The sequence below is a fragment of the Trichomycterus rosablanca genome, chromosome 25 (assembly GCF_030014385.1).
Source record: "Trichomycterus rosablanca isolate fTriRos1 chromosome 25, fTriRos1.hap1, whole genome shotgun sequence".
Taxonomy (NCBI): Eukaryota; Metazoa; Chordata; class Actinopteri; order Siluriformes; family Trichomycteridae; genus Trichomycterus; species Trichomycterus rosablanca.
In genome coordinates this window covers 14890853-14916449 of record NC_086012.1, presented here as the reverse complement: position 1 = coordinate 14916449, position 25597 = coordinate 14890853, and the positions used below count along the sequence as shown (strand labels likewise).

At 39.7% G+C, this 25597-nt stretch overlaps 1 protein-coding gene across 3 annotated transcripts; it reads left to right on the top strand.

Moving 5' to 3' along the window:
* Window positions 1-303: 303 nt before the first annotated feature.
* eps15l1b (epidermal growth factor receptor pathway substrate 15-like 1b) lies at window positions 304-24562 on the top strand. Of its 3 annotated transcripts, XM_062987517.1 has the most exons (24): window positions 304-360; window positions 1541-1582; window positions 1812-1901; window positions 2832-2879; window positions 3021-3122; window positions 3962-4021; window positions 4317-4442; window positions 4567-4626; window positions 4845-5117; window positions 6218-6378; window positions 6755-6911; window positions 7201-7266; window positions 8070-8143; window positions 9028-9100; window positions 10136-10297; window positions 10967-11164; window positions 11311-11463; window positions 12515-12626; window positions 13296-13396; window positions 14418-14481; window positions 15613-15695; window positions 15990-16083; window positions 19601-19755; window positions 23921-24562. In XM_062987517.1, exons 1-24 carry the CDS (start codon window positions 331-333, stop codon window positions 24065-24067), a joined length of 2631 nt encoding a protein of 876 aa, XP_062843587.1. In that variant the 5' UTR covers window positions 304-330; the 3' UTR covers window positions 24068-24562. The 3 variants fall into 3 exon arrangements, with proteins under 3 accessions (XP_062843587.1, XP_062843585.1, XP_062843586.1); XM_062987515.1 differs by lacking the exon at window positions 19601-19755; XM_062987516.1 differs by lacking the exons at window positions 19601-19755; window positions 23921-24562 and adding an exon at window positions 17828-17876.
* Window positions 24563-25597: the final 1035 nt, after the last annotated feature.

Here is a 25597-nt window from a genome sequence, read left to right as displayed (position 1 = left end):
GGACTACAGCAATAAAAGGGCTTTGAATCAACACAGGTCATTTTATGCTGAGAGAAAAAAAATGTCTAGATGGTCAGGTGTAACCTAAGCCAGTGAGCCAGTGTATAGCACCGCGACCCTGACCGAATGAGACGTTAGTGAAAATGAATCAATTGATCGAAAATAGCGAAAAGGTTTGTAATCGACTCTTGGAATCGACTCCCTCCAGTAATCAGATCTGTTATCGGAATCGACTCCGTATTGTCTGGAATCGAACAGCTGGCTGAAAGGACACCTTGGCTGCGCGTTCACGAGGTAAACGGTGTGAGCGCGCGGACGGAAGGAGGAAACATGGCGGCGCTTAGTCAGTCACTGACCCAGGTAATGATTAGAAAGTTTGTTTTGCTTTTGGGTTCGCAAAGATTTATTTACTTATTTTAAACTTACAGCGAGACTGTTTACTCCTGAAAACTTGTTTGGTTATGTTAAGCTAAGTCTGCTTGGAAAACGTGAGAGCTTTTGGTGACCTAAATGAAAAGAGGAGGTTGTTGCTAATCCACTGTTGTTCATTTATCAGGTTACAGATTTTAAAAGGAGTGTTTTTAAATAAACAATATTAGTTCAGTTTTATAAGTGTGTCATTTTGTCTTTTTCACGTTATACTTGTACTGTTAGTTTGAAATGTTTACATACTCGTGAATAAACTTGAATATTCTCCGTGTACACCTATGAGGTTATCATCCTCAGGCTGACAGGTGTTTATTTCCCAGCCATTCTGATTCTCACTATCCTCAGTCACGCCTTTATTAAACACACACTTCTTACACTTGGTCTATTTATCAGCTACATCTACATCTTTATGTCTTTTGTTAGTTAAACATTACTATAAATGAGAGCAGAGTGCACTATACTGTAGGTATACCGATAGATAGATAGATAGATAGATAGATAGATAGATAGATAGATAGATAGATAGATAGATAGATAGATAGATAGATAGATAGATACTTTATTAATCCCGAAGGAAATTAAGGCCTCAGTAGCAAGTTACATTTATCAAAAGTAATAGTACACACTACAGAGATTCACATTATACAAACAAGTATCTGTATAATCACAACAACACTCGGACAGCACACTACAACAACAGGACCTGAGGGTACATATGGAGGTGTTATTTTGGTTTACATCGTAAGGCTGGTATAGATTGTAAGAAACAGCTGTAAAATATAAATTATAAAGTGAACCACAGTGCTTATGATAAGTCAACAATAACTGTTGAATAATTATTGTAGAAACGTTTTTATACTTCATTATTGCAGCATCATTTAAAACAATGCACTATAACTATATGTCATGAACCCTTGTATAAACACAAATTGTCAACTTAATTTGGTCCTCTATCAGTGGTTATTTTTTCTCGAGAAACCCCTCTTTACCCGGTAATTCTAATTCAGAACCACATAGACCCGAAAATTAATGAGAGCCACTATGAATTAGTGCAATAAGCATATGTTAATGTTTTCTGTCTTTTTTCATTTACTGCTCTGTATTTCTGTAGTTATCAAGTGGAAATCCAGCATATGAGAACTTATACAGACAGGTAATATACCATTTCATATTTCCCTAATTGTTCCTGTCAACTGCAATTGATGAATTATTTATTTTCCAAATAAATGCAACACACAACATGTCAGAGTGTCTCATATATGAAGTGTTATGCTACATGGCCAAAAGTAGTTGGACATCCTATTTCAGAAACAAATGGTATTAAAATAGAGTGATCTCAAATTTTTGTTCTAACCAAACTGCTTTCTGATTGGTCGGTCCAGGTTGACCCAGGAAACACAGGGAAAGTTGGTGCTGCTGAAGCAGCTCAGTTTTTGAAGCAATCAGGACTTTCGGACAGCACTCTACGCATGGTAAGACATGCAGCCTCAAAACCAAGCAACGGGATTAATTCATTCAAATGCTCCACATTTATCAGATAATCATCACATGGGCATTTGTGGACATGTAGAAGACTCTCACTAATAATCCTTCGACTTGCTTGTGATTGTTTTATTTAAAAACTATAGGCATCCATTTACTTTCACTTAGCAACAAAAGCATTGTCGACACCAAGGTTGTGCAATATGGCCTTTCACTGCCTTTTTTTTATTTATTTTTTTTTAAATGAGACTGAGGTCAGGGCTCTGTGCAGTCTAGTCAAGTTCCTCCACACCAAACTATTACTTCATGATTTTTGCTTTGTGCAGATGTTTGTCATATTAATTATGAAAGGTTGACAGAATGTAACTTTTCTATAACCAGTAGTATAACTAGTTACTGTAACTTACCTCAAACAAAACACACCAATATAATCATTTCCTCTCCACCAAACTTTGTTGAAACAATCACATCCAACTGATTGCAAGATTGTGAAACAGGATTTGTTGCTTCAGAGACTCGATTTTCACTGCTTTAGAGTCCAGTGTCCAACTTATTAACGTCAGTTTAGCCAATGATTCTTATTGTGCAGAATTATCTTATACTTGTAGTTTAAAAGTGTTGTAATTAAGGACTAAATATTATTATTACATGCTAAATGCTAAAGTTGACCGAACTAAGTTGGTGTTGGAGAGGTAAAATTCTTCGATAGCTTTAGATTGAAACCCAATACAACTTCAGTACACCCCAGTTTACTGCCAGTGCTCGACTATGGAGATTGCTTGTATGTATTCTTGATTATATGTTGCTGTTGGCAATTAAAAGTGTTGTAATGGCTGTGCATATCTGGCATTGAAGTGTAGCTGTACATGATGTAACAGATGGATTTGTAATTGATTGATTGTTTTTTTTTTTTACCCCAGATTTGGGATTTGTCAGACCCAGAAGGAAAAGGCTACCTTGACAAGCGGGTAAATGCAGTGACGAACATATCCATTACTGGGAACTGTACTGGATTGGACTGTTTTCCTGGGTTTCTTTTATTTATCAGGGAAATGTCTTACTCACTTGTTTGTGTGTTTCCTTTCACTTGCCACTTTTTCTGTTTATAGGGGTTCTTTGTTGCCCTGAGACTGGTGGCTTCAGCACAGAGTGGAGATGATGTCAGCCAGAAGAGTCTGAACCAGACCAGCACAATTCCCACCCCTACGTTTGTGAGCATTATTTAAGTTTATTGAGTATAATCCAAGCATTTACATGATGGTTTTAAACATAATAAGAATGTGATTTATTTATATAGTAGCTTTCTCATACCTTGGTTACTTTATATTCATTTTATAACAACATGACAACACAAACACACACAGATACACACACTTCTGCACTAGTTCTCAAAACATTTATAGTTCTGATCATGTTAGCATGTATTACTGGTCACCTCTCAATCCAAAGTCAGTATGCGATTCTGTGGCGCCTTTCCCTGTGACCGACAAGGATACCAACCCTAAGAGAAAGTTCAGAGCAGAGGCAAAACACAGTACCAGCACAAACACTGCCCATCTGTTCCAAATGTAGTCCAGGGAGAGGAATAAACATGTACTGAGAACAACAAGGCAGTGTTACATTTACCCACCCCGCAGCCCATAAGCACACACTCGGTCCTAAACACACTAGATTTGAAGTCTTCTCAATTCTGCCACTCCAGCCTGAGACCACTTTAACTTAGTTGCGTCTGCAGGCAGCCATAAACCAAACTATTACGGCTTTAACACAAAGAAAAGAAAAATGATAAGCAAAATAATCTGAAGGCTGCTGGTTCAAGCCCCACATCTGCCAGGTTGCCGCTGTTGGGCCCTTAACCCTCAATTGCTTGAATTATATATGATCACAATTCTATGCCAGTTTGCTCAAAAGTGTCGGCTAGATGTCATAAATGTAACTGCATCTATTAACATACCTCTTAACAATCTAAGTCTGTTAACAAATTAATTCTTGTAATATTTGGCTGAGTTATTTGAATAATTCATTGTTTTTTTTTATCCTTATTACACAGAGAGACACAGCAAGTCCAAACCCGATATCATCATCTAGTGACTCCACATGGGCAATAAAAGTAAGAACATATTAATTTTACATTTCAAGGGTTTATAGAGTGCCTTTCGCAAGCTTAAAGCCCCTTCTCAATAGTTAAAACATACTTATGACCAACAATTACAAAATGGACAAAAAACCATAAATCAGATCAGCATTAAGACTTGAATGTGGTGATGTTATGTAGGTTTTGCTGTAGTGAGTTCCTGAGTGTGTATATATACTGTACTGACTGTCTTACTCCTAATTTGCTGTGTACAGTACCCACTTCTAAACTCATCACAGTACATCTCGTTCTCTCACCTCTTAAACTTTAGTTTGATGACAAAGCTAAGTATGATGGGATATTTGAGAGTCTCTCGCCGGTCAATGGTCTTCTATCAGGAGATAAAGTGAAACCAGTTCTCATCAATTCCAACCTTCCCCTAGATGTGCTTGGCAAGGTGAGTAATACACCATCATACAGCTATTCAGATTAGAATTAGATATGAGAGTAATTAGTTTACTGAGTTGTTATAACAGTTATTTATACACAAGTAATGCTCTCTTTGATTTGTTTTGACCTAGATTTGGGATCTTAGTGACATTGATAAAGATGGCCATTTGGATAAAGAAGAGTTTGCAGTGGTGAGTAAATAAATGTAGTTTCTTATTTGTACATACTTTCTTTTTCATTATTGTCTATGAGCTGGTGGTACCCTGGTAAAGTTTAGCTGCAAAGTTTCTGGTGATAAGATCCAATCCAAGTGGTCCAAGCTTGTGATTTTTGTGGAACTCATCAGCACTGTACATGGTTATGAACTGGCCCTTAAGCTGCTTGATTCTGTTGTTCACTTCTCCCATAGGCTATGCATCTGGTATATCGAGCCAGAGAGAAAGAACCAGTCCCTTCCACCCTCCAGCCTGCTCTCATTCCACCATCTAAACGGAAGAAGATTGCTGGAGCTTTGCCCGGTTCTGTGCCTGTGCTTCCCTCCAGTCCTTTTCTTCTAAAGGAGAACCTGCGGCCCACTGCGGCTCTCAGCAAGAGTCCTCTGACGGTTACCTCCGGACTCTCACCGTCAAACTCATTCAGAAGCTTAAGCCCGAGTCCTAACCCCAGCCCTGCACCAACAGTGGTACGTGTACTCAATCCCAGCTGTGTAGTTGATCATATATAACAAAGCAGTTTATCAAAGCATGTAGTAAAATATTGATGGCTTATACAAATGTTGAGCACAGACATCCATTCCCACCCAGTCAAAACACCATCTCTGTGCCTTGTACAAACAACTGCAGATATCAGTTAAGGCCTGTGCAGAGACTCATAGAGCAGTCAGAGAGAGCTTAAACTGTGTGTGTGTGTGTGTGTGTGTGTGTGTGTGTGTGTGTGTGTGTGTGTGTGTGTGTGTGTGTGTGTGTGTGTGTGTGTGTGTGTGTGTGTGTGTGTGTGTGTGTGTGTGTGTAGGCCAAAAATACTTCTTAGCATTTTGAATAGAATTAATATATGGCTTTGTCTTTCCATCATATCATTTCAGGTTGTATTTGTTAATGCCGTTGTGGTCTGTGTTAAGTGACAACATTATTTAAAAGTACTCCTGAGTCCGTGTGGCCTATAATTATCACAGTAGTCTTTACATTTATCCAAACACAAACCGCAACATTACCCAACCCCTGTGTTACCTTCAAAATCATTAGACCTGAAACACTCACATAAACAGTAAAACTGGTGAATGAGGCTTTATAAGCCGGTTTTACACGACAAACTGCAAGTAAAATCATTTAAAAAAGGCATGGGCAGGGTGTATTTCAAACCAGCATACCCTGTTCCTGAGTTCTATTAGTGTTTGCAAAACAGGTTTATCAGCATTGTAAGCATTGCTTTACACCCCAATCCTTTAAGTTCATACCATCATTGCTAGCTTGTGTGTATTATAACACCCCGTGTCCTTTTTTGTATTTTTGTTTTCTTCAAAGCGATTTCTAAAATCTTAAGCTTAAAGTAAGAATGTACATAGTTGAAGAAGTCTGAAAAAAATCCCAGATAATTTTCCTGATTATCAATATTGGTCTCATTTCACTTTCTTACACCAGATCATACCAGACTGCTAATGTGAGCACTGATCATGAGATAACTGCCAAATCTGCAACAAAAGATTAGGCTCGTGTTTACGGAACCCACACTGTTCCTGGAGTAAATATAAATAAGGGATAAAAATGTCGAAACATTTGTGTTTAGCCTGTTTCAGTGAACTGGGTGGTACCCCAGGAAGACAGGGAGCAGTATGAGGAAATCTTTGAGCTGGCTGACTCTGATTTTGATGGCATGGTGGGAGGAGGTGAAGTGAAGGACATCTTTATAAACTCAGGACTGCCCCAGAGTGTACTGGCCCACATCTGGTGAGATGCTGATTTGTGGTGCATTCATTTCCACACTACTAGGCTGTAAAACACACATACAATAGATTCAGAAATAATTCAGACCACTTAATTTTGTTGAAACTTTATTGTGGTGTAGATTTCATTTGAGATGGATATAATTGCCATTTATACCCATTAATTTACAATAATGTTAAGTTCAAGGACCCATCTGTGGATCTCTGAATAAATTGTGACGACAATATATCAGGGCAAGAATATAAAACAATAGCTAAAGTCTTGAGTGTTTCCAGAACCACAATAGCCCATCATCATCATCATCAAAGCTCTTGTGTATTATCAGAAAAACACTCTAGGATCTGCTTGTTTATTCCTCTCCCTGCGTTTCCATCTCCAGGTCACTGGCAGACACCAAATCTGTAGGCAAACTCACCATGGAGCAGTTCTCTCTGGCTATGTACTTGATTCATCAGAAGGTTAAAGGAGTTGATCCGCCTCAGACTCTGACCCCTGACATGATTCCTCCCTCTGAGAGGGGCTCAGCTGCTACAACCGTGAGTCTGTGGTCAACAGAGTTCATACATTCAAGTATTCAGGCTACTTGACTTTGTGCACTTTATTGTGTTGTTGATTTGATTTTGATTGGATATAATTGCCATTTTACCCATCAATGTATACTTAATTACCAAAACCTGACATTAACCCTCTGCATACAGCAAAACCACCACTGGAGTGTAGATTGATGTGAATTGGGAATTTAATTTTTTCAGAATCAAATGTACAGCACCAATAACGGCTTCGTAATCTTTTTCATTACCATTTCTTTTCTCTGTCTTTCCTCAGACGATTTCATCTGAAATCCCATCATCCGTAGGCTTTGATTTGGCTGGACTATCGAGCATACCAAGAGTAAGTGTTTTCAGACTTGATCCTTGTTCATCCAGCTTACATGACTTTGTTCCTGGTTTTGCTCACACTGGTGTGCAGCAGTTAAGCAATTCATTATCTGTGTAAAGGAGCGAGATAGAGGAGCGATTCAAACGACAGGCTCAGCAGTTAAGGTGTGACCATTTATCAGAGGTCCAAGCACTGCCAAGTTGGACTCTTGAGCAAAGTCTTCAAACCACAGTTGCATTGATAGTATTTTTATTGGGACATCTGGTGGACACGAAACAGTGTTTTACCTCGTAAGTTGTAATTAATATCTGAGGATGAAGGATTTTTGAAACAGTACTTTAAATTCTTAACTAATAGGCCAGATGTTGTTAGCAAATCAAAATGTGTCTAGGAATTTGTGCCCATTTGTTTAAAGAGCAGTTTGTTCCAAAAGGTGCTTAATAGTGTTCAGGTCAGGGCTGTGTATAGGCCAATGGAGTCCCTCCACACCAACATTTAGAAGTCAAACCCTGTGCACAAAGCAAAATACATAGTAATGCTAAAACAAGAGGCTGAAAGCATTCATTTATGTCTTAATGGGATAGATGGAATTAGATGAATACAATCAGAAATAATGAAGGTTGAATATTTATTTTGCAGTCAACACTGCCATCTAGTGTTACAGCCGTACTGTGCACTATTTCTTTCTTCCTATTTTTTTTCCCAAAGCTAATCAGCACCAGAACGTTTTTCGGATTCAGGTTGTGATTGAGCATATACATATTTATATGCTGTGTCCTTTTTTTACTAAGTAATTTCTTGTTTTTACTCTGTAGGAGGTGGTGCAAGTGGAGCTGACTGGAAACAAAGAGCTGGATGATGTAAACCAGGAGCTCGCTCAACTACAGAGGTGCGTTGTATTCGTCAACACTGCAGGGGAGAGGTTAAGCTAGAGTTGTGTTTTTAGGGGCTCATCGTGTGCTACATTGTCAGATATCTGTGGAAGTGGTGATGGTCAGAATTTTAAAATTAGAAGCTGCTGAAGCATAGGTGATACTGTCCACAGTCAATCGAGCCTCATGTTGCAAAGGGCTTAGAGACTGCTGTGCAAGAAATAAAAGTCTTTACTCCTGCTTTTTCTTGTTAGTATAATCGGCAACACATTTAGACATTTTGAAGCAGGGGCATTTTCTTCGATCATGGCAGTGTAAAGCTTGCTTGACTGTGGACAATGTCACCTGTGTCACAGCTGCTTTTTTGGTGGTTCTCAAACTACTTCTGGACTAATTTCTTTCTGATCTTGTGATGGGTGCACAGAGGCATAATTACCTGTTGTAAATTGGGTTGTTTTATGTATTTTAAAGCAGTATATTGTTTTTAAACCCAATAACCAAATTATAAATGATGTTGAAGCAGGAAAATTTATTGGTCACTTCAAGACCAGTTTCGAGAAGCTCGGGTCCTCAGTGGGGGGAAAGAGCTCCCTCTAGTGGGGACAAGGGCTTATTGTTGTAAAGTAAATTCAGTTCTGATACAAGTATGTGATTCTAAAGCCAAAACGCAGGTTTGTTATTAGCTCAGTTTTTCAAAATGACTGTAATATTGCTTTCAGAATTGACCCATAGTATTTGCTACAGTCAGTAGACTGAGGATCCACTGTCATTTGGTGATCGTTGAGTCATGATTTTATTCCCTACTGGATTAGACCGTCGCAAGAAAAGCATTATTATTGAGATTTGAAGTGCACTGTAACTATCAGTTAGAATCCTGTATTTATATGTATTATTCCACCAGTGACAAGCGCTGCACAGAGCAGGAGATCAGGCAAAGGGAGGACATCATACGCCTGAGGAACAACGAGGTTCACGTAAGTTCAGGACTCTGACAGAAACTTACTTTGCTGGGCCTAATATCATTTAGTTACCCTAAAGACCACACATTGATGGGCACCCAGGTGGCTCAGCGGGATAATCCGTTAGCACACCAGCCTCCAGTCTGCTGAGCAGGCACAATCTCTAGCAGGCACAGTTGGCTAATGCCTGCAGCAGTCAAAATTGGCCTCCAGTCTGCTGGGTGACTATAGACCGGTGGGTGGTTATCAACACTGTGTAAGGACCTCGGTTGCCCAGGGCACCTGTACAGAGAGTGGGGTTGGTGGACTGCGCACACATTGAAGGGAGTGTTTCAGGTAAATATACACCCTTCTTGGAGGACCCCAGCAGCAGAATGGCTACGCTAAATTGGGAGAAAAAGGGTGTAAAATACATAAATAAATATTCAAATAAGACCACACATTGCTTAATGTGTTAAATCTGTCAAAAATATCATCAGACAGTAAAAGACACAGAAGCTTTTGCACTATGAGAAACACTACGCTCTATACCTGCTACTACATAAAAGGAAATTAAAGCCCTTAGGTTTTTAACAGGAGCAGATTTAGAACACACACACAGCCTGCACACATTTTGAATGGAATTCAGAGACTGCATCTGCAAAGACATTCCCCAGATGTAATCTTGTTAGAGATCACAGCTGGCCTTGTGAGACCACCCTTACCATTAAATCCAGATTCTTAATCAGTAACAAACATGTGGCCTCCCTCGTTTCTTGGTAAACTGGTGTAGCGTGAAATGCATTTGCATATTGAAACATGTCAGTTTTTTGGCACGTTACACAGATCTGTCACATTTGATCGCAGCTCAGCTTTAAATAATTCCCACTAAGCGCTAATGTGTAACATATAGCCAGTAGCAATCATAAATAATAAAGATCCTAAACCTTTATGTTAAGGTTGACCATAAGAGCAGGTCGTGCTTCTCCAGCAGCAGTTATTCGCCTCTGCTGTGACCGTGTCATCATTTTAGAGACAGAAAACATTTCTGCGAATTGTTTGTATGTACAGGCGATGCAGCTGGAACTGGAACAAGAGAACAGCAGCCTGCAGGATTTGGAGAGGCAGAAACAGGATGCTCAGACCCGACTGCAGGAGATGGAGCAGCAAAAGAACAAGCTGCAGGCCAATGTGAACGAGGCCAAGAACAAATTCCAGGAGGAAAGCAACCGGGTAGGAGAGAAACCTAGAGTGACAGGAAGTGAGATATACCAGGAGCTTCATGAGAGCATAAAAATTATAACAGTGAAGCAGAATGAAATAAAAGTGTCAGATGTTCTAGCTTAGTGGCTGGGTGGGATCCTGATTTGAATGGTCCTCATGAGTATCAGTAATCATTTTTTAAATTTCATAATGTCAAGCATGTCCATTTACAGCCAGGCAAATAATTTTAATACATTACAAATAATAGAATAGAATAGAATGCCTTTGTCATATATACGTATACAGGTGTACAGTACAACAAAGCATGACGTAAAACAACGAAATTCCCATCTTGTCTGAGAGATGTGGTCAGTCATTGAGCGCAGAGTCAGCTATTGTATGGTACCCCTGGAGCTGAGAGGGTTAGGAGCCTTGCTTAAATGGCACTTTATTAATCTTGATTTCTCTATTAAGGACCAAGTCACTAACAAAATGCAGACATAACTGGTGTATGAAAAATAATCAAAGTACTCATTTAAAAGTGGTTTATTTTAAATGGTTATTGGTTTATTTAGTGCATTTCACTTAGTGTGCCTTTCTACATTCTTTCTTCATTCACGCACTTAAATACTTGTGATCCGATCTTTTTGATGTCTTTGTATTAAACATGTGCTTATATGTGTGTGCACGGGTGTACAGATCTCCTCTCTGCAGGTGCAGATCTCTTCTCAGGAGGTGACCCTGCAGACTCAGGAAAAAGAGGTGAACAGGACGAGGATGGACCTGTACTGTCTGGAACAGGAGGAGAGCAAGCTGGAGGAAAACCTGTGTGCAGGAAAAGCCAAACTAGAAAGCATCCTCAAACTGCTCCAGACTTCCCAGAATGAGATGGAGGAGGTTAGAGCCAACACACACACACACACACACACACACACTTACACACTTACACACTGCAGGTGGTTGTTGCTCTAACATTTGATTCCATTGTATCTGAATGTTTCTCTTAACCCCACTGATCTTTGGTGACCTGTTTGTCCTCACAGACCCGGGACGAGATCTCACAGATTCAGGAGAGTCAGAAGGAGATGAACAAAACTATTGAGCGACTAAACAAAGCTCTCAACGGCAGCATGAGCAATCTGGATGAGATCGACCAGATTCTGGCTGAGGAAGGTTCAGCGTTTAGCCCCACCGTGGTGAGAATACTGGATTGCTAATTGGTTCAGGATACACAGCTATTCATTACAGTGTTATTATTATTTTTGACTTTTCTCATATATAAGGGGTCGCCACAGCAGATTTGGTCCATGTACCTCAGTAAACTTTTTCACGCCAGATGCCCTTCTTGATGCAACAATGCTATTTCTATCAGGGCTTGGGACCAGCACTGAGAGCACACTGACAAGTGCACCGCCCAATAGCGAGGCTGTTTTCGCCATCCCCCTCCCAGACATTAGCCAGTCATGTCCATGCAGACACCAGATAGCACTACTGAGATTTGAACCTTGAATCCCCTGATCACAGTGGCTTGGTGGGTAGCACTGTCGCCTCACAGCAAGAAGGTCCTTGGTTCGATTCCAAGATGGAGCGGTCCAGATCTATTCTGTGTGGAGTTTGCATGTTGTCCAGTTTCCTCCCACAGTCCAAAGACATGCAGTCAGGTTAATTAGAGATACAAAATTGTTCATGACCATGTTGGACGTTAAACTTGAACTGATAAATTTTGTGTAACTACCTGTCCTGTCATTTACTTAAGTGTGTAAAACATGACATTAAAATCCTAATAAATAAATAATAAATAAGAATCCTCTGATTTTAGCAGTAGTGTAGTGGGCATGCGTATTTTCCCACTGCACCACTCGAGAGCATGTTTAGTCTGAATGAATAAATTATTGTTTGTGGTTTGTGGCACTTTGAGCTGGTACACCAAAAATATAGGAACAGCGCTAAACCATGGGCTGCATGAGATTTTGAGCGTTTCTTATCCTGGCACTTAACTATCATGCACTGACTGACTGTTAAACACTCTCTTTTTTCCTTGCAATTAAGCTTCCTCTGACGTTTTCCCTTTAATAAGCTCTCCCTCTACAGAGAAGGAAATGACCGAATGAAAGTTCGGTTTGTCACGCAGACCACAGGCTCACACAGGCCGCATACTATTCTCCTCTGTCCTGTTACAATAACTATATTTTTCTCAGCACTGAGCAGGAGAATAAACAACATCTCTGAATGCTGTTTCTGTTACAGGAGGACTCTTTCAAGTCCAGATTGGCCATGTTTAATCGCAATGCCACACAGAACTACAGCGTGGATCCCTTTAAGACAGAGGACCCCTTCAAAAATGATCCCTTCAGTAAAGGTATGCACCATCAAGTCAAGGTATCCTGGAGAAGTGTGCTGAGAATACGTATAATAACCAAATGAATGGATTTTTTTATTTTTTATTATACAATTTTCAGTGCACAGCGTACACAAAGGCAATTCAAAGTAGTTAACAAATAAAGGTTTAAGAGGATTGATTTAAGGAAAACAGTAAAATGAAAAATGCATTTTAAAGCATAAAGTGCATTAATGCACATTACTGAAAAGTTTTATTTAAACCTCAAGGCCAGATGTATTTGCATAGAGCTTATTACAGTGAACATTGTCCTGAAAGAGCTTAATTCATTCCAAAACCATAGATATTTTTGTGTGTCTCAGGGAATTCCTGCCCAATTTGTCAAAAACGCCTGGCTCGCAATCGACTTTTCATTCCAATGTATCCCAAAGCTGTAACTGGGGGTTGAGGTCAGGGCTGTGTGGCCGCCTTTATGGACCTTGATTCCAAGCAGTCAGACTTGAACAGAACAGCGGCTTCTTAAGGTCTTTGCCACGAAGTTAAAAGCACATAATGGATTTTGTATAATTGATTAAAAAAAAGTCAGCAAGTGGTTTGGCTGAAACACCCAATGATTAATTGGTCAGTGGTTAGTGTTTACATACTTTGTACAGTATAAATGAATGTCTAATAACAATCATTTTTTATTAGCTGACCCCTTTGGAGGAGATTCCTTCAAACAAAGTGACCTGTTCAGAGACCCCTTCAGCAGCTCAGATCCATTCAGTAAAAGCCCTGCTGCTTCAATAGCGGTGAGTTTATTTTATCAGTAATATTTGTTTTGTATTTGGTATTTAAAAATACAACACTTAGTTCTCACTGTATTAGATACACTTACCTCATGCAGTTACGGTCAAAAGTCTACACTTGTACACAACATGTATGTCGTTTCTGTAACTCTTGTTTTTCTTTAAAATTCTATGCATTGGATCGGCATCCTGTCTGAGGTGTGTTACTACACTTCGCACCAGACCCACCTGCTTGGGTCAATTGCACACATACATTGTGAGATTCTATAATGTAATTTAGCTTTGTGGCCTGCCCTCCTAATGCTGTGAATACAGCTGATGGCTTCTTTGTGCCCATATAAATGGGGATAGTTTGAGTTTGCTAGTTTAGAGACCCTGTCTGACCTTCACTACATCACGCACGGCCAATTGTATTTGTGCTGTGCCACTCGAGCAGTTAGTTTTCTAGTTAGATAAAATGAAGATTAAGATGTTTGACTACAATGACCAAAAAGTATTTGGAAGAGAAACTGTTAGGCATCTAAACCCTAAATCGCTGTGTCTACTAATAAGCTTGGTAGTGGCAATGGAATTTAGCAGACTCTTATAAGTGTCATCATATACAAGCAGTGCAAACATTTGAGACTTAAAAGGCCCAATACTGGCAACATTGCGGTGATTGGGTTTGAACCAGCGATTTGGTTTTGATTCCTAGTCCAGTACCTTAATCACTAAGCTTTAACTGGTACGTTTTTATCCAGCAGATTTTACCCATACGTGTTGTTTACAAATAGACGTAAACATTTGACCTCAGCTGTATTTCATTAGCTTAGTCTACATGTACATTGGCCCTTAATATTGCTGCTTTAGTGTTGACAGTAAAAAGCAGAATTCAATCAAAATAACACTTTGCATTTGAGGTTACTTAGAGAAGTGGGAACTCTTCTGGGGAAGTACCTTCACTCACTCAAGCATAAAATTTAAATCTACCACACACTCACTTTCTTTTTCTTTCTTTCTGGTTTTTTTTTTTCCTCATGTGCAGACCAGTCCTTTTGGAAGGCAGGGGAATCTTCCATCGGTCACTTCCGCCAAGTTTAAAGACTCAGGTACTGTTCGTGTACTATGAGCTGCAGTCTTTTGGTAGTTCATGATTTAATGCGACTGAGTCAGAGTGCTACATGTAGTGCACATAACGATCACATGCATGCTGATCCAGTTTACTGTTATACTAATGAAAGCAGCAGTTCGCTTCTGGAAATGTACTGTCAGTCTGTTTCCCGTTGAGATTTACGTCCACATACTCAGACCTTACTAATATTTGCCGAACGGTCCAGAGATCAAGTTCATATGTGTGTATTTTCTAAACCTGTAGTGGCGGTTCAGAATTGTGTTTTTACTCATACCTCACATTTTCCTGTGGCGTCAGGACTATTTATAGACCTCTACCTGTGTAAATAGCTCCGGCTTTTCCTAAAATAGTGTGGACGAAACAGACCTCGCTTTGTGGCCAGACAGAAGTGACTGGTGACATGTTTGCTGCAGAAAACCTCTATAGGAACAGAGACGTTTTCAGCTGCTCTGATTGCTTACGTTTTCTCTCTCACTCGCACGCTATAGATGTTGAACAGCCGCACTGTCTTTATTTTTTCAGAAGGAAATAAGGATCGTTTACGCTAGCCTCATTCACGTGTGCTTGCACCTCAAATACCTTGTTTTGTATGAAGAATGAATACTAGCTTGTGTGCTAGCTTTATTTATCTTGCTCATGTACATGTAGCATGCATGGAATAAACACACGATTTGGTTCCAGCGCTCTAATTTTAGTGGGCGTGTTGAATTCCTTTCTGTGGTCACAACTGACTTATTGTGTCCAGGCGGTTGGTGTTTTGGTTGCTGGCATGTTCTGTGTTTGGGAGCATGTTCAGGAGGTCACGATCTAGATCCATGAATCTATTTGCGCTGGTTGATTGAACACCATGTCCACTTTTCTAATCGATTAATTAAAGACACACGTCATGAGCATCATGCTTAGGACTGAAAGCAGGCTTGTTTAGGAGTCACTAAAAATGGAACTGTGTGCTTCTAGGAAAATTGTGCAGTTGCTGGCCTGTTACTCGTGCTGCTCTTGACCCTGTGGTTGTTTCCACAATGGAAAGCACAACAATTTATTAAATAATGCATGTTTTGTTTCTCCTGTTTTCTTTCTCTCCTCCTGTTTCTCTCTCTCTCTGACGTAGATCCCTTTGCCTCAACGGACCCTTTTGGTAGCAAGTCTTTTGGCGGGAACGGTGGGTTTGCAGACTTTGGAAACATGTCAAAGGTAGGACAGAGGTCACACTGAAATGGTCTATTCAGTAATCAGAGAGCAGGAAAGCACAAGTACACCATGCACCAGCAGTAGTTACGCACTGCGTTTTATCTCTCATCTACCCATAATAGCCTATTTATACCTTTTCGGAATCCATGAAGGGGAAAATTCATGGAATTCTTTAATGATCCATAGACAGAAAATAGCTCTTGGCATTTCATAAGCCTTTTTGACACAGTGTGGATTGTCTTCTTTGCTGATCCATGTTGCCCATTTGAATTCGATTTTGTTTTTCCCTCTGTTAAGGGTTCCAGTGGGCAGGCGGTAGTTCGCAAGCCCACCTATCCACTACCTCCCCCTAAAAAACCTATACCAGCCAGACCAGCACCGCCTCCTTATGGTAAGTTTGTGTGTCTTCGTGCACACGCACATACGTGACTGTGTGTTAACCCATTGTGTGTGTTCACTGTGCAATGTCTTTCAGCAAGACATTGCTGACTTGTAACAATCTACAACCTGCTTTTTTAAATACTTGTGGTGCAGTCAAACCAGCCCTATTTATATGGGCACCCAGAGGTCACCTGCTGTAGTCAATCAAAATCACTGACGAGAGAAATTATACAATAAAATAACATTTTACAACATTTCTTAATACAGTTATTGCTATTTTAGGCATGTAAGAAATCGTCTCACTGGCCAGTTTATTAAGTTGTGTATATATAAAATATATAAAAGTTGTTTATTAGGAAATTTAGTGATCCTGAGTTCTTTTGTTGTGTTAAAACAAAAACAAAAAAAAACCTCATGAGGTCGTCCTGCTTTAGAATCTTTACCACCCTTCTCAGACCAAACTATGTATATTAGTTTTTTTATTAGGCTAGTTTTTTTCAAGCCACCATGATGTATTATATATTATAAATATACATTGCAGTCCAGTATTGTTTATACAGGGACGTCAATCAAAAGCAAACATAAACATTTCTTGACCCATTTCTGTGCTCTCAGATTACGCATTACTCAGCCAAGCACAGCATCATGGCAGCTCTGGTACTTTCCCTTTATAACATGTAACATCTTCACTTCGGTGCACATCGCAGGTCAGCTGAGGAGGATGTAAAATATTTTACTTAACAATCTCTATAAGAAAATCAATTTTCACTTGCCTCTAGCAAACTTTAGCCCGGAGCTTTATTGACTAGATAGGCTTCATTAGGCAGGTCAGGTATGATCAGGAACTGTCAGCGGATGTCAATTTCAGAGCATAATGCATTTTCTGACACTTGAAGCCCTAGGCTAATTCTTAACAACACTGGGCTTCTCTGAGCAGCTGAGTAAGGTTTTTCTAATAAAGCTTATTGACGTCTGCAAAGCAGCCTGTTAAAAAATACATCAGAACACTTCCAGCTGTCAGTTAAAACTGTCCGAATTATTGTTAAGAAATCCTTTTAGAAAACAAAATTGCTTGTATGGTGACCTGAAAGGCAGTGCCAAACCCCCATACAACAGCAAAGGGCGTGTCCTGTTCAATCATGGTCTGCATGGAAGAGTAATCAGAAAGATAACTTTTATTTGCAGAAGTTGATGTCTGAAGTATGCAAAACAACTTCTAGGTAAACCAAAGGCTTTTCGAAACATGTGCTGTACTGGTGAAGAACCATAATCATCATAGAATGAAAAGAACTCCATGCCAGCTGTTGAGCATGTGACAAATTTGGGTCAAATGGCCATAGAAACAGCCACTAAATGTTAGATCACAGATTTACTAACGATTCATACAATAGAGTTCTGTGCAGTGGAAAAGGGGCATAAGTACTGACCAAGTAGGGAGTCCGAACCTTCCCCCATCCCACACTTACAGTTTTTAATGTATTAAATATATTGTAACTACGAATTCAAATGAGAATTTGTAAATAGTTTGCTGTAGAGATCAGGTTTATTATCGACAGTTAATGTAATTTGGCCAGAGGTGCCCAAACTTTTGAATACACCTGTATTTGGGCTTATATTAAAGAACATAAAAAGCAGGTTCAATCTTTCCACCAGTGGATTTCACCTCTGGTAATTGTTTACACTGCTTGCGGCAGTGTATTGTGCTGTTTGTTGTGTGTGTGTGGTACCAGGCTGAGTTGTTTTGCTGTTATCAGTGTAGACATGGGTGGAGTAGTGATGTGTTGCTCATATCACTGAGCAGAGGAAATTAGGAGATGAAGAGAAGTGAGAGTTTGATCGACATGCACAGTTCACACCTAGTGCACAGCGTGAAGTTCCCATGGTTGGCTAAAAACAGAGCCAGTCCTAGCTCAACTCTATACACTTATTTCTGTCTGTTTTCTGTTTCCTTTTATAATGAGTACTGTAAGAAAAACAAGAAAAACAACTTATTTAAATTGTGTCCACTTCAGTTGATATCCATGCAGTTTTAAGCAAAAGTATAGCCTGTATGTTTAATTTTGGAAAAACATAGATTTAAATAGATTTTACAATGCCATGTTTAAACTTGTTCTATGTACAGTATATGTTTTCACTTACACTAATTTATAAAATAAACAAAACATGGAATATTTTTGTAGGAAATTGACTTGTATTATGAAAGAAAATATTAACAAAAATTGAAGGAAAAAAGGATCAAGCATAAAGAAAGCACTAGTACTTTTTTGCAAAGCCGTTGCTAGTAATTACATCTACTGTAAGAAATCATCATTAATTTTAGATCATTGTGGTTCAGTTTGTGACCTGTCATTAATTTCCATGGTCATAAACATAGACTTGCGCTTATAAAAATCATTCAAATTTTCAATAGATTTCAAGTCAGCAGATCGGCTTGCTTTTGTTTATTTTAGCTTTTTTGGCCCTTGAAAGTCTTCTGCCCGAGAGATTCGTTTCATTGACATCACATGTCTTGGTGCAGGGAAGCAACCCTACATCAGGATGCTCCCACCTACATACTTCACAGTTGTTTTTTCTGGGATTATACATACAACTCTTTTTTTTTTCCCCCCCACAAACATGACAAGCTAGTATGAGAGCACAAGCTGGTGTAGCTGTTCAGTCCATGGTGATTACTGTACGCTGGTGGTTCCATGAACCTTCCACTTCAGGATTATTGAACCAACTGTCCTAGCAGAGATGCTTGAGGCAATTTTTGTAGTTTTACCATTTCAGTTGATGCTTCATTATCGTAGACCTTGAGTCCACGTAATTGCTACCACTGAATAGATGACCTATATCAAAATGAAATGCTGATGTCATTCTATTAAAACCTATAACATGTTTGTGGTGTGATAAATGGTATAATCTATAGCATTAATGTCCCAAAGCCCTTGTGCACCAGCAGTGTTTTACTTCTCTCAAGCAGCTGTACTCTGACCTTTTGCACTCTAAAGTGTGACCCATCTTCGATAGTGATGCCTTACCTTTCCAAACCACATCACATCAACACGTTTTCTATTTAGCAAAACCCTGTTAACCTGGATTTTTTTTTAAGAATCTGACTTCCACCTGCAGTGTTTTGTGTACCACAAAGCCTATGCCTCAACGATCTTCTGTTGTAATCATCAACAGTGGGTTGTAATTTTTTTAAAGGTGGCTTGTCTTGACAGAAATGAAACCAATGCTCTGGTTTTGGTACACCGCAAGTAAGTCTTTAGAAAACTTTTTTTCTTTTCAGAGTTTCAGGGTTTAGGAGATTGTATGAACTTATAATTAGGGGTATTTAGTGGATTGGGTTGAGCAGTGTGTTTATCACTACACTAAGTTCTCCAAAATTACTAAATCTTTTGGTAAAGATTGCTTTGGGAAAAAAAGATTGGTTAAAGATTGTCAGTATAAATTTGTTCTTTTCTTTACCTGACTTTTACCTGTATTTCTTACATTTATCTAACTTCCAGTGATGGTAACGGTTTTATTTACTGTTTTAGGCCCAAGTGCAGCAGGAAGTCGTACAGGAGTTGCTTCTAATAAACAAGCACTCGGTGTATCACAAGTTTCAAAGCCATGCAAGGACTCTTGCTCTTTGCCTCAGTCCAATAGACCGACTGTAAGAGAATCCCCAGAATTGACAGATCTCAGAGCTGTAAGTCGAGCCCGGTTGAATTTCCCGTCCGTCCAGCTTGGCGAGAGCTGTGTCCCTGCAGGCATGACCAGTCCAGCACGCTCTGTGTCTGTGTTTATTTTGTTCATGTTGGTGGTGTTTTGCGTCGGTCCCATACTGCATTGTCTTTTGTCATAGTTGAAGTTACAGCATGCTGCCCATTCCACCATTCGTTTCTTTGTGTGAACGGTTTATCTGCAGTAGTTGAGACCACTAGACCCTGCTGGTGTAAACCGTCCTGTTTTACATGTTGCTTGCTTTACCCTCACATCCAGCCAGCTTTTGTGTTTTGTGTTTCTGTGTTATTGTTTGCATCCTGAGCTTTATTCCTTTATGTGGGTAAAGTGTATGAAATCATGCGTCCGTTAAAGAGACTTCAAAAGAACCGATTATTCCTGTTACAAAAGTGCCTCGGATTTACACACACAGACCAAATACAAATACAGCATGTAGCGGCGAGCTAGAACATTATCCAATGACAATGCACTTATATAATTGCAGATATTTATCTTTCTGTAGGATCATTTGAACAAAGATGTTTTTGGGTGAGAAGCACAAAAATACCAGCGTTGCAGATAAATATGTATAAATTGACCTAATACATGTAAAAAGATGAAATTAGCCCAGTTTCCTATGTAAAGTTCCCATCACAATACAGCAAATGTTATTGATTTCATCAATCATGTAAAGTAGATACACGTTTCACATAAACTCTTCATGCCCTCCTTTGTGTGGGAGTTTAACTCTGTCTGACCTCAGACTGACTTAGGTCGGAGTTGGCGATGAGTTGGTGGTTCACCTTGTGCACTTCCTGTTTTCGAAAACTACATTGCAAACTAGTACATCTGACAGTGCCAACTTCAAATTCATCCCAGTTCAGCTTAAAATGACACTAGATCAATTTAAACAATTCAGGTCAGTTTGAATGGTAAACCAGTATTATGGTATGCATGATACCAGTTTAAATATGATATTTGCTCTTGTAGACCAGGGTTTTTGTCCAAAGTGACTTAAAGTACATTAGACAGTATATTATCTAAGCAATTGAGGGTTAAGGGCCTTGCTCAGGGCCCCAACATTGGCAACCTGTCAGTGGTGGGGCTTAATCCAGTGACACTTTTTTTTTATTACTAGTCCAGTACCCTAACCGCTAGGCTACAGCTGCCCTTTGCATTGGGTTTATAGCAATCGAAATGATGTGTGCATGTACGTTGAGGTGTATATTGGGATTGTAGAGAGACACATGCTACCATCAAGGCAGGAAGTCTTTAACTGAGAATTCCTTGGTTATGTCAGCAACACAGTGCCAGTCCTCAATCTGCATTCACTACAACCAGGGTGCTTTATAGGCACAGAGTGCATAAGCTTGAGTAAATGTGTTGCTAACCACGTCTGATAATTTTTAATGAAAACATAAATACCATAATTACTGTGATCTGATGTAGATAACATAGAACAAGAAGTGAGGAACTAACTGCTATTAGCTTAGGAGACCAAATGTACATGATTTAATGCTCTGATTGTCTAGTTTTGATCGCTTAAGAGCAGAACGATTTCAAATCTACCATAAATTGAGACGCATTATGTGATATCCTGAATTTTATCATTCCTAGTTTCTGCCCTGTGTGAATTCAGTTCACCCAAAGTCCACTATATAAAGTATTTAAAATCATTTTTGACGGTCGGGGCACTTTCCCTGTCCCAGTTTACCACGGTAAGTAATCCGTGATTCAATCATGCAAAATAAATATAATATGACAATATTCCATCCCTGCTTGTACGTGGTGTTGCGTTGCAGCATTTGCATTATATTATTTGTGTATAGCTCCAGCATGTGCTTGCTGTGCAGCGTATTTGCTTGTATTGTTCCTCTATGCAGCATGAGTTGGTTTATGGTGGCTGTGTAGACGTGCTTGTTCTAGAACTGTATTATAATGTGTGTCTCTCTCAGGGCCAGAACACGTGAAGGTAAGGCAGCACGAGGGTATGGTGACCACAACTTTGCTCCCTGCACGTGTGTGTGTTTATCATAGCGAGCACCCACTCCACTCGATAATCACAGAATCAAAGAATTTCAGTCTGATTTCTTTATTGTTCACATGTTTAAGAATGATATATGAGCACTGGAGAACGGATGTTCACCACTCGCCAGTATATGATCATTAAAACCTGGTTTATGCTCCTCTAGAAGTGCTTCTGAGTGACACCCTAAATGCTTCTTTAAATTAGGATGTTCTTAGCTGTCTATGGAACAAGGTAATATGTGATACAAAGGCAGTAGAAGTAGGTACAAGTGTACATATATTGTCTGTTTAAAGAATAGTTTGGGTTTACCTCAGCAGTGATGTAAAAGAGTCAGGAAACAACAGTCCCTAAGTATTGACTCCACTATAAATAGATCAATTGTTCACACTTGTTCATCAAGATAAAAAATGCCTTTAACCAACAATTGTAGTCAAGGGTTTACATCACATTAAAGGTAAAAATGCTTCAGCTTGTAGAATGTTAGAGACTCATTTGAGATAAGCACTGCATTTATTTTGAGTACTTTAAAGTAATAGGAATTAAAGTATTTGATTATAAATACACATTCGAGTCACATGATTATAACCACTTCCACTTACTTTCGACAGCGGCAGCACGTAGCTTATGAAGGAAGTCATGTTTCGTGAGCTGGCTTTGTGGGTTTATAAGGTGTGCCATAGGCTGTCTGCACATATATCCCTCGTTCCTGTCTTGGGTAAAATTGTCTTGCTTGAGGCAGATGGGATCTTCAAGCAAGACAGTGCGACATGTCTCACCGCCAAAAATGTCCGACATTGGTTGGAAGAGCATGACCAAGACTTCCAAGTATTACCCTGCCCCCCTAATTCTCCATACTTGAACACAATTGAGCATCTGTGGGACCACCACGAACCTTGTGTTCGCTCTGTGGATCCTTCCCCATGCCCCCTTCAGCAGCTGTGGGCTGCACTGCAGTCAGCATGGTTCCAAGATACCTGTGACAACCTAACCTACCAGGATCTTATTGAGTCACTCCCAACCCGTCTAGCTGCTATCTGTGCTGCACACGGCGGTTACTTTGGATTTTAAATGCTGGTCATAATAATGTGACTCGACTGTGTAATTACACATTACAGCTTTAAAATGTCAAGCCACTTGTAAGTGTGCTTTAATGTTGTTGTGCAGGGCTGGTTTAATGAGTTCAATGCATAAATCAGCACCTACAAGTACCTTTTTTTTGGGTCATATGCCCAGGAGTCAACTATGTTGTTGTGCTGTTGCACTAGAAAGTTATCCATGGGAAAGATGAATTGACCTTCAGAAGTAACATGGCTATTGGCTCTAGTTTATATACTGTAATTCTCCAATATTTTTATCCAACCTCCTGAGGGCTTTTGAAAGAAGCATAAACCAGGCTTTACTCCATCTACTGTTACAAACCTAACCTTAACTATTAAGATCAAATTATATTAATATTTAAACTTCACAAAAGCCTTCCGTTCATCCATCATCACAGGGCTGTGATCTGGGGTTCAGGTCCATAAAATTTTACAGTGCCCACATGTGATCATTCAGTAACCATTCACACTGCATGTTTTAAACAAATGTTTTTGATCAGGTGATTCATAATTTTATGTTATAAAAATATGGATAAATGCTGTGTCTGGATGGTTGCTTAACTGATAGCATGAATCACAGAGTTGCCTAAAAGAATCACACTGTGTTTAATCTCTGATTTATTAACACAAGAAATGTGTTTTAAATAAAAATTCTTTATTCTAATGAACTGAAATCCATTTCACACCACATGGCCAAAAATATGTGCACACCAAAATACCATACGAAGTTGCTGCTCGCTCCCCTTTGCGACTTTAACAGCCTCCACTCTTCTTATTGAGTGAAGGGGGTCAGTTACACTGAAACAGGAAAACAACCCCAAACCTAGAAGCTGATCATTTATTTGATGTCATTGATTTTATCCTCTTGTTAGTAATGGGTGTGGCTGAACCTGCTGAATTAAAAAATTTGGAATGATGTCCACATACATTTGGCCACAGTGTGTATCCAAAACAATCATGTTGGCCTGATATACATCATGTTTATATCTCTGATCTGATATTGTAAGTTTTTATCTTTCTGTCAGTTCGGAAGTGAACTGGAACAGCTGGAGTGGGCCAAGCGAGAGAGTAAGAAGGAGGAGGAGGAGCGCAGTAGGAGGCTCCGTCTACAGGAGCAGGAAGATCTGGAACTGGCACTCGCTCTCAGCAGAGCCGAAATGTCCCGAACGTGAGGCCAGTTCACATATTATTCTCCAGAACCCAACCCTGCAACACATCCATCTAAATACCACTTCCTTTGAGGGTTCAGCAACAGAACGTTCTCAGTGTGATCCATTCCCCTGAGCTTTGAGGCGCACATAGCTCGGTTTATGCTGCTGCTAAAATGATTACTCAGTCCTAATCTGCTTTTTGTGTTCAACCAATCATTCCTAGTTGCCTTCCAGGGTCTATTTTAAATGCACTGCCATGTGCCTTAGGTCAAAACTATACTACAGTACTTTATAGAATCACACGTTCTCGTGGCCTTATATATACACCAAATCAGGCCAGCCATGATCTTTAACAAGGCAAAGTCTGGGGAAAGTGTTAGCAAAGATTTTACTATAACCTGCAGTAAAAATGAAGCCCGCAGGCACGTCAGTTTAACCAGTTTGGCATATAGCACAAAAACAAAATTCTGATTTTAAATGGTAACCACATAATAACTCTTGTTTTATCCTGCTGTACATGGAGTTCTTATTTACTTTTTAGCTAAGTAGTTTGTACTTTATAAATATATTTGCAGATTTTAATGTGTTCTCTTCGTTCTTGAGACCCTGATTGTCTTTTACTGACATGATCAGGTGAATATTTTTAGCTCTGGTTATGACATGCAAGCAGTGTTTACACAACACAAGGGATTTTCTGTCTGCATCCCAAACTGCTTCCAATGTATTACATAGTGTTTAAGTATATAATTGGTAGTGCACTAATTAGACATATTGTTAAGTGCAGTTTGGAATGTGTCCCAGTACAATTGCTGCTGTAGTCATAAACTGGCTTAAGAAATTGAAACTTGGGGTGCTCAGGTGGTGAAGCAGTAAAACATGCTAGCCCACCAACAAGTTCGAAACTTAGCTCTGTTACTGGCGGCACGATGGCTCAGTGGGTAGCCCTGTCACCTCACAGCAAAAAGGTCCTGGATTCGATTCCCAGGTGGAGCGGTCCGGGTCCTGTGTGGAGTTTGCATGTTCTCCCCGTGTCTGTGTGGGTTTCCTCCGTGAGCTCTGGTTTCCTCACACAGTCCAAAGACGTGCAAGTGAGGTAAACTGGTGATACAAAAAGTGTGTCCTTACCAAAGTGTGTAAAACATGACATTAAAAATCCTAATAAATAATAAAATGAATAGCTCTGCTACTGGTCACCGGGCATTAATATGCAGACTAGACGATTGGCTAACGTCTGTCGAGTGGGAGGGCCGGAGGGATTTCTCATCAGTGCTGCACAGAGACGAGGAATAACAGAGATCAGTGCGTGACTCTACGTACATGATACTGATCCCTGTCTGAATCTGCCTCGTGCAGGTGTCTGAAGGGGCGTGTGTCAGGTACCACCCTCCTCAGCCTGGGTGGGAGCCTGCAGCAGTGAGTAGAGATATAACCAGGGTTACTGGATATGACTAAATTGGAAGAAAAAGGATAAATGAGAAAACGCATAAGTAGAATAATAATAAAAAAGAAAGGTCCTTATATAATGACACAGGATCTAACACGTTTCTCTTG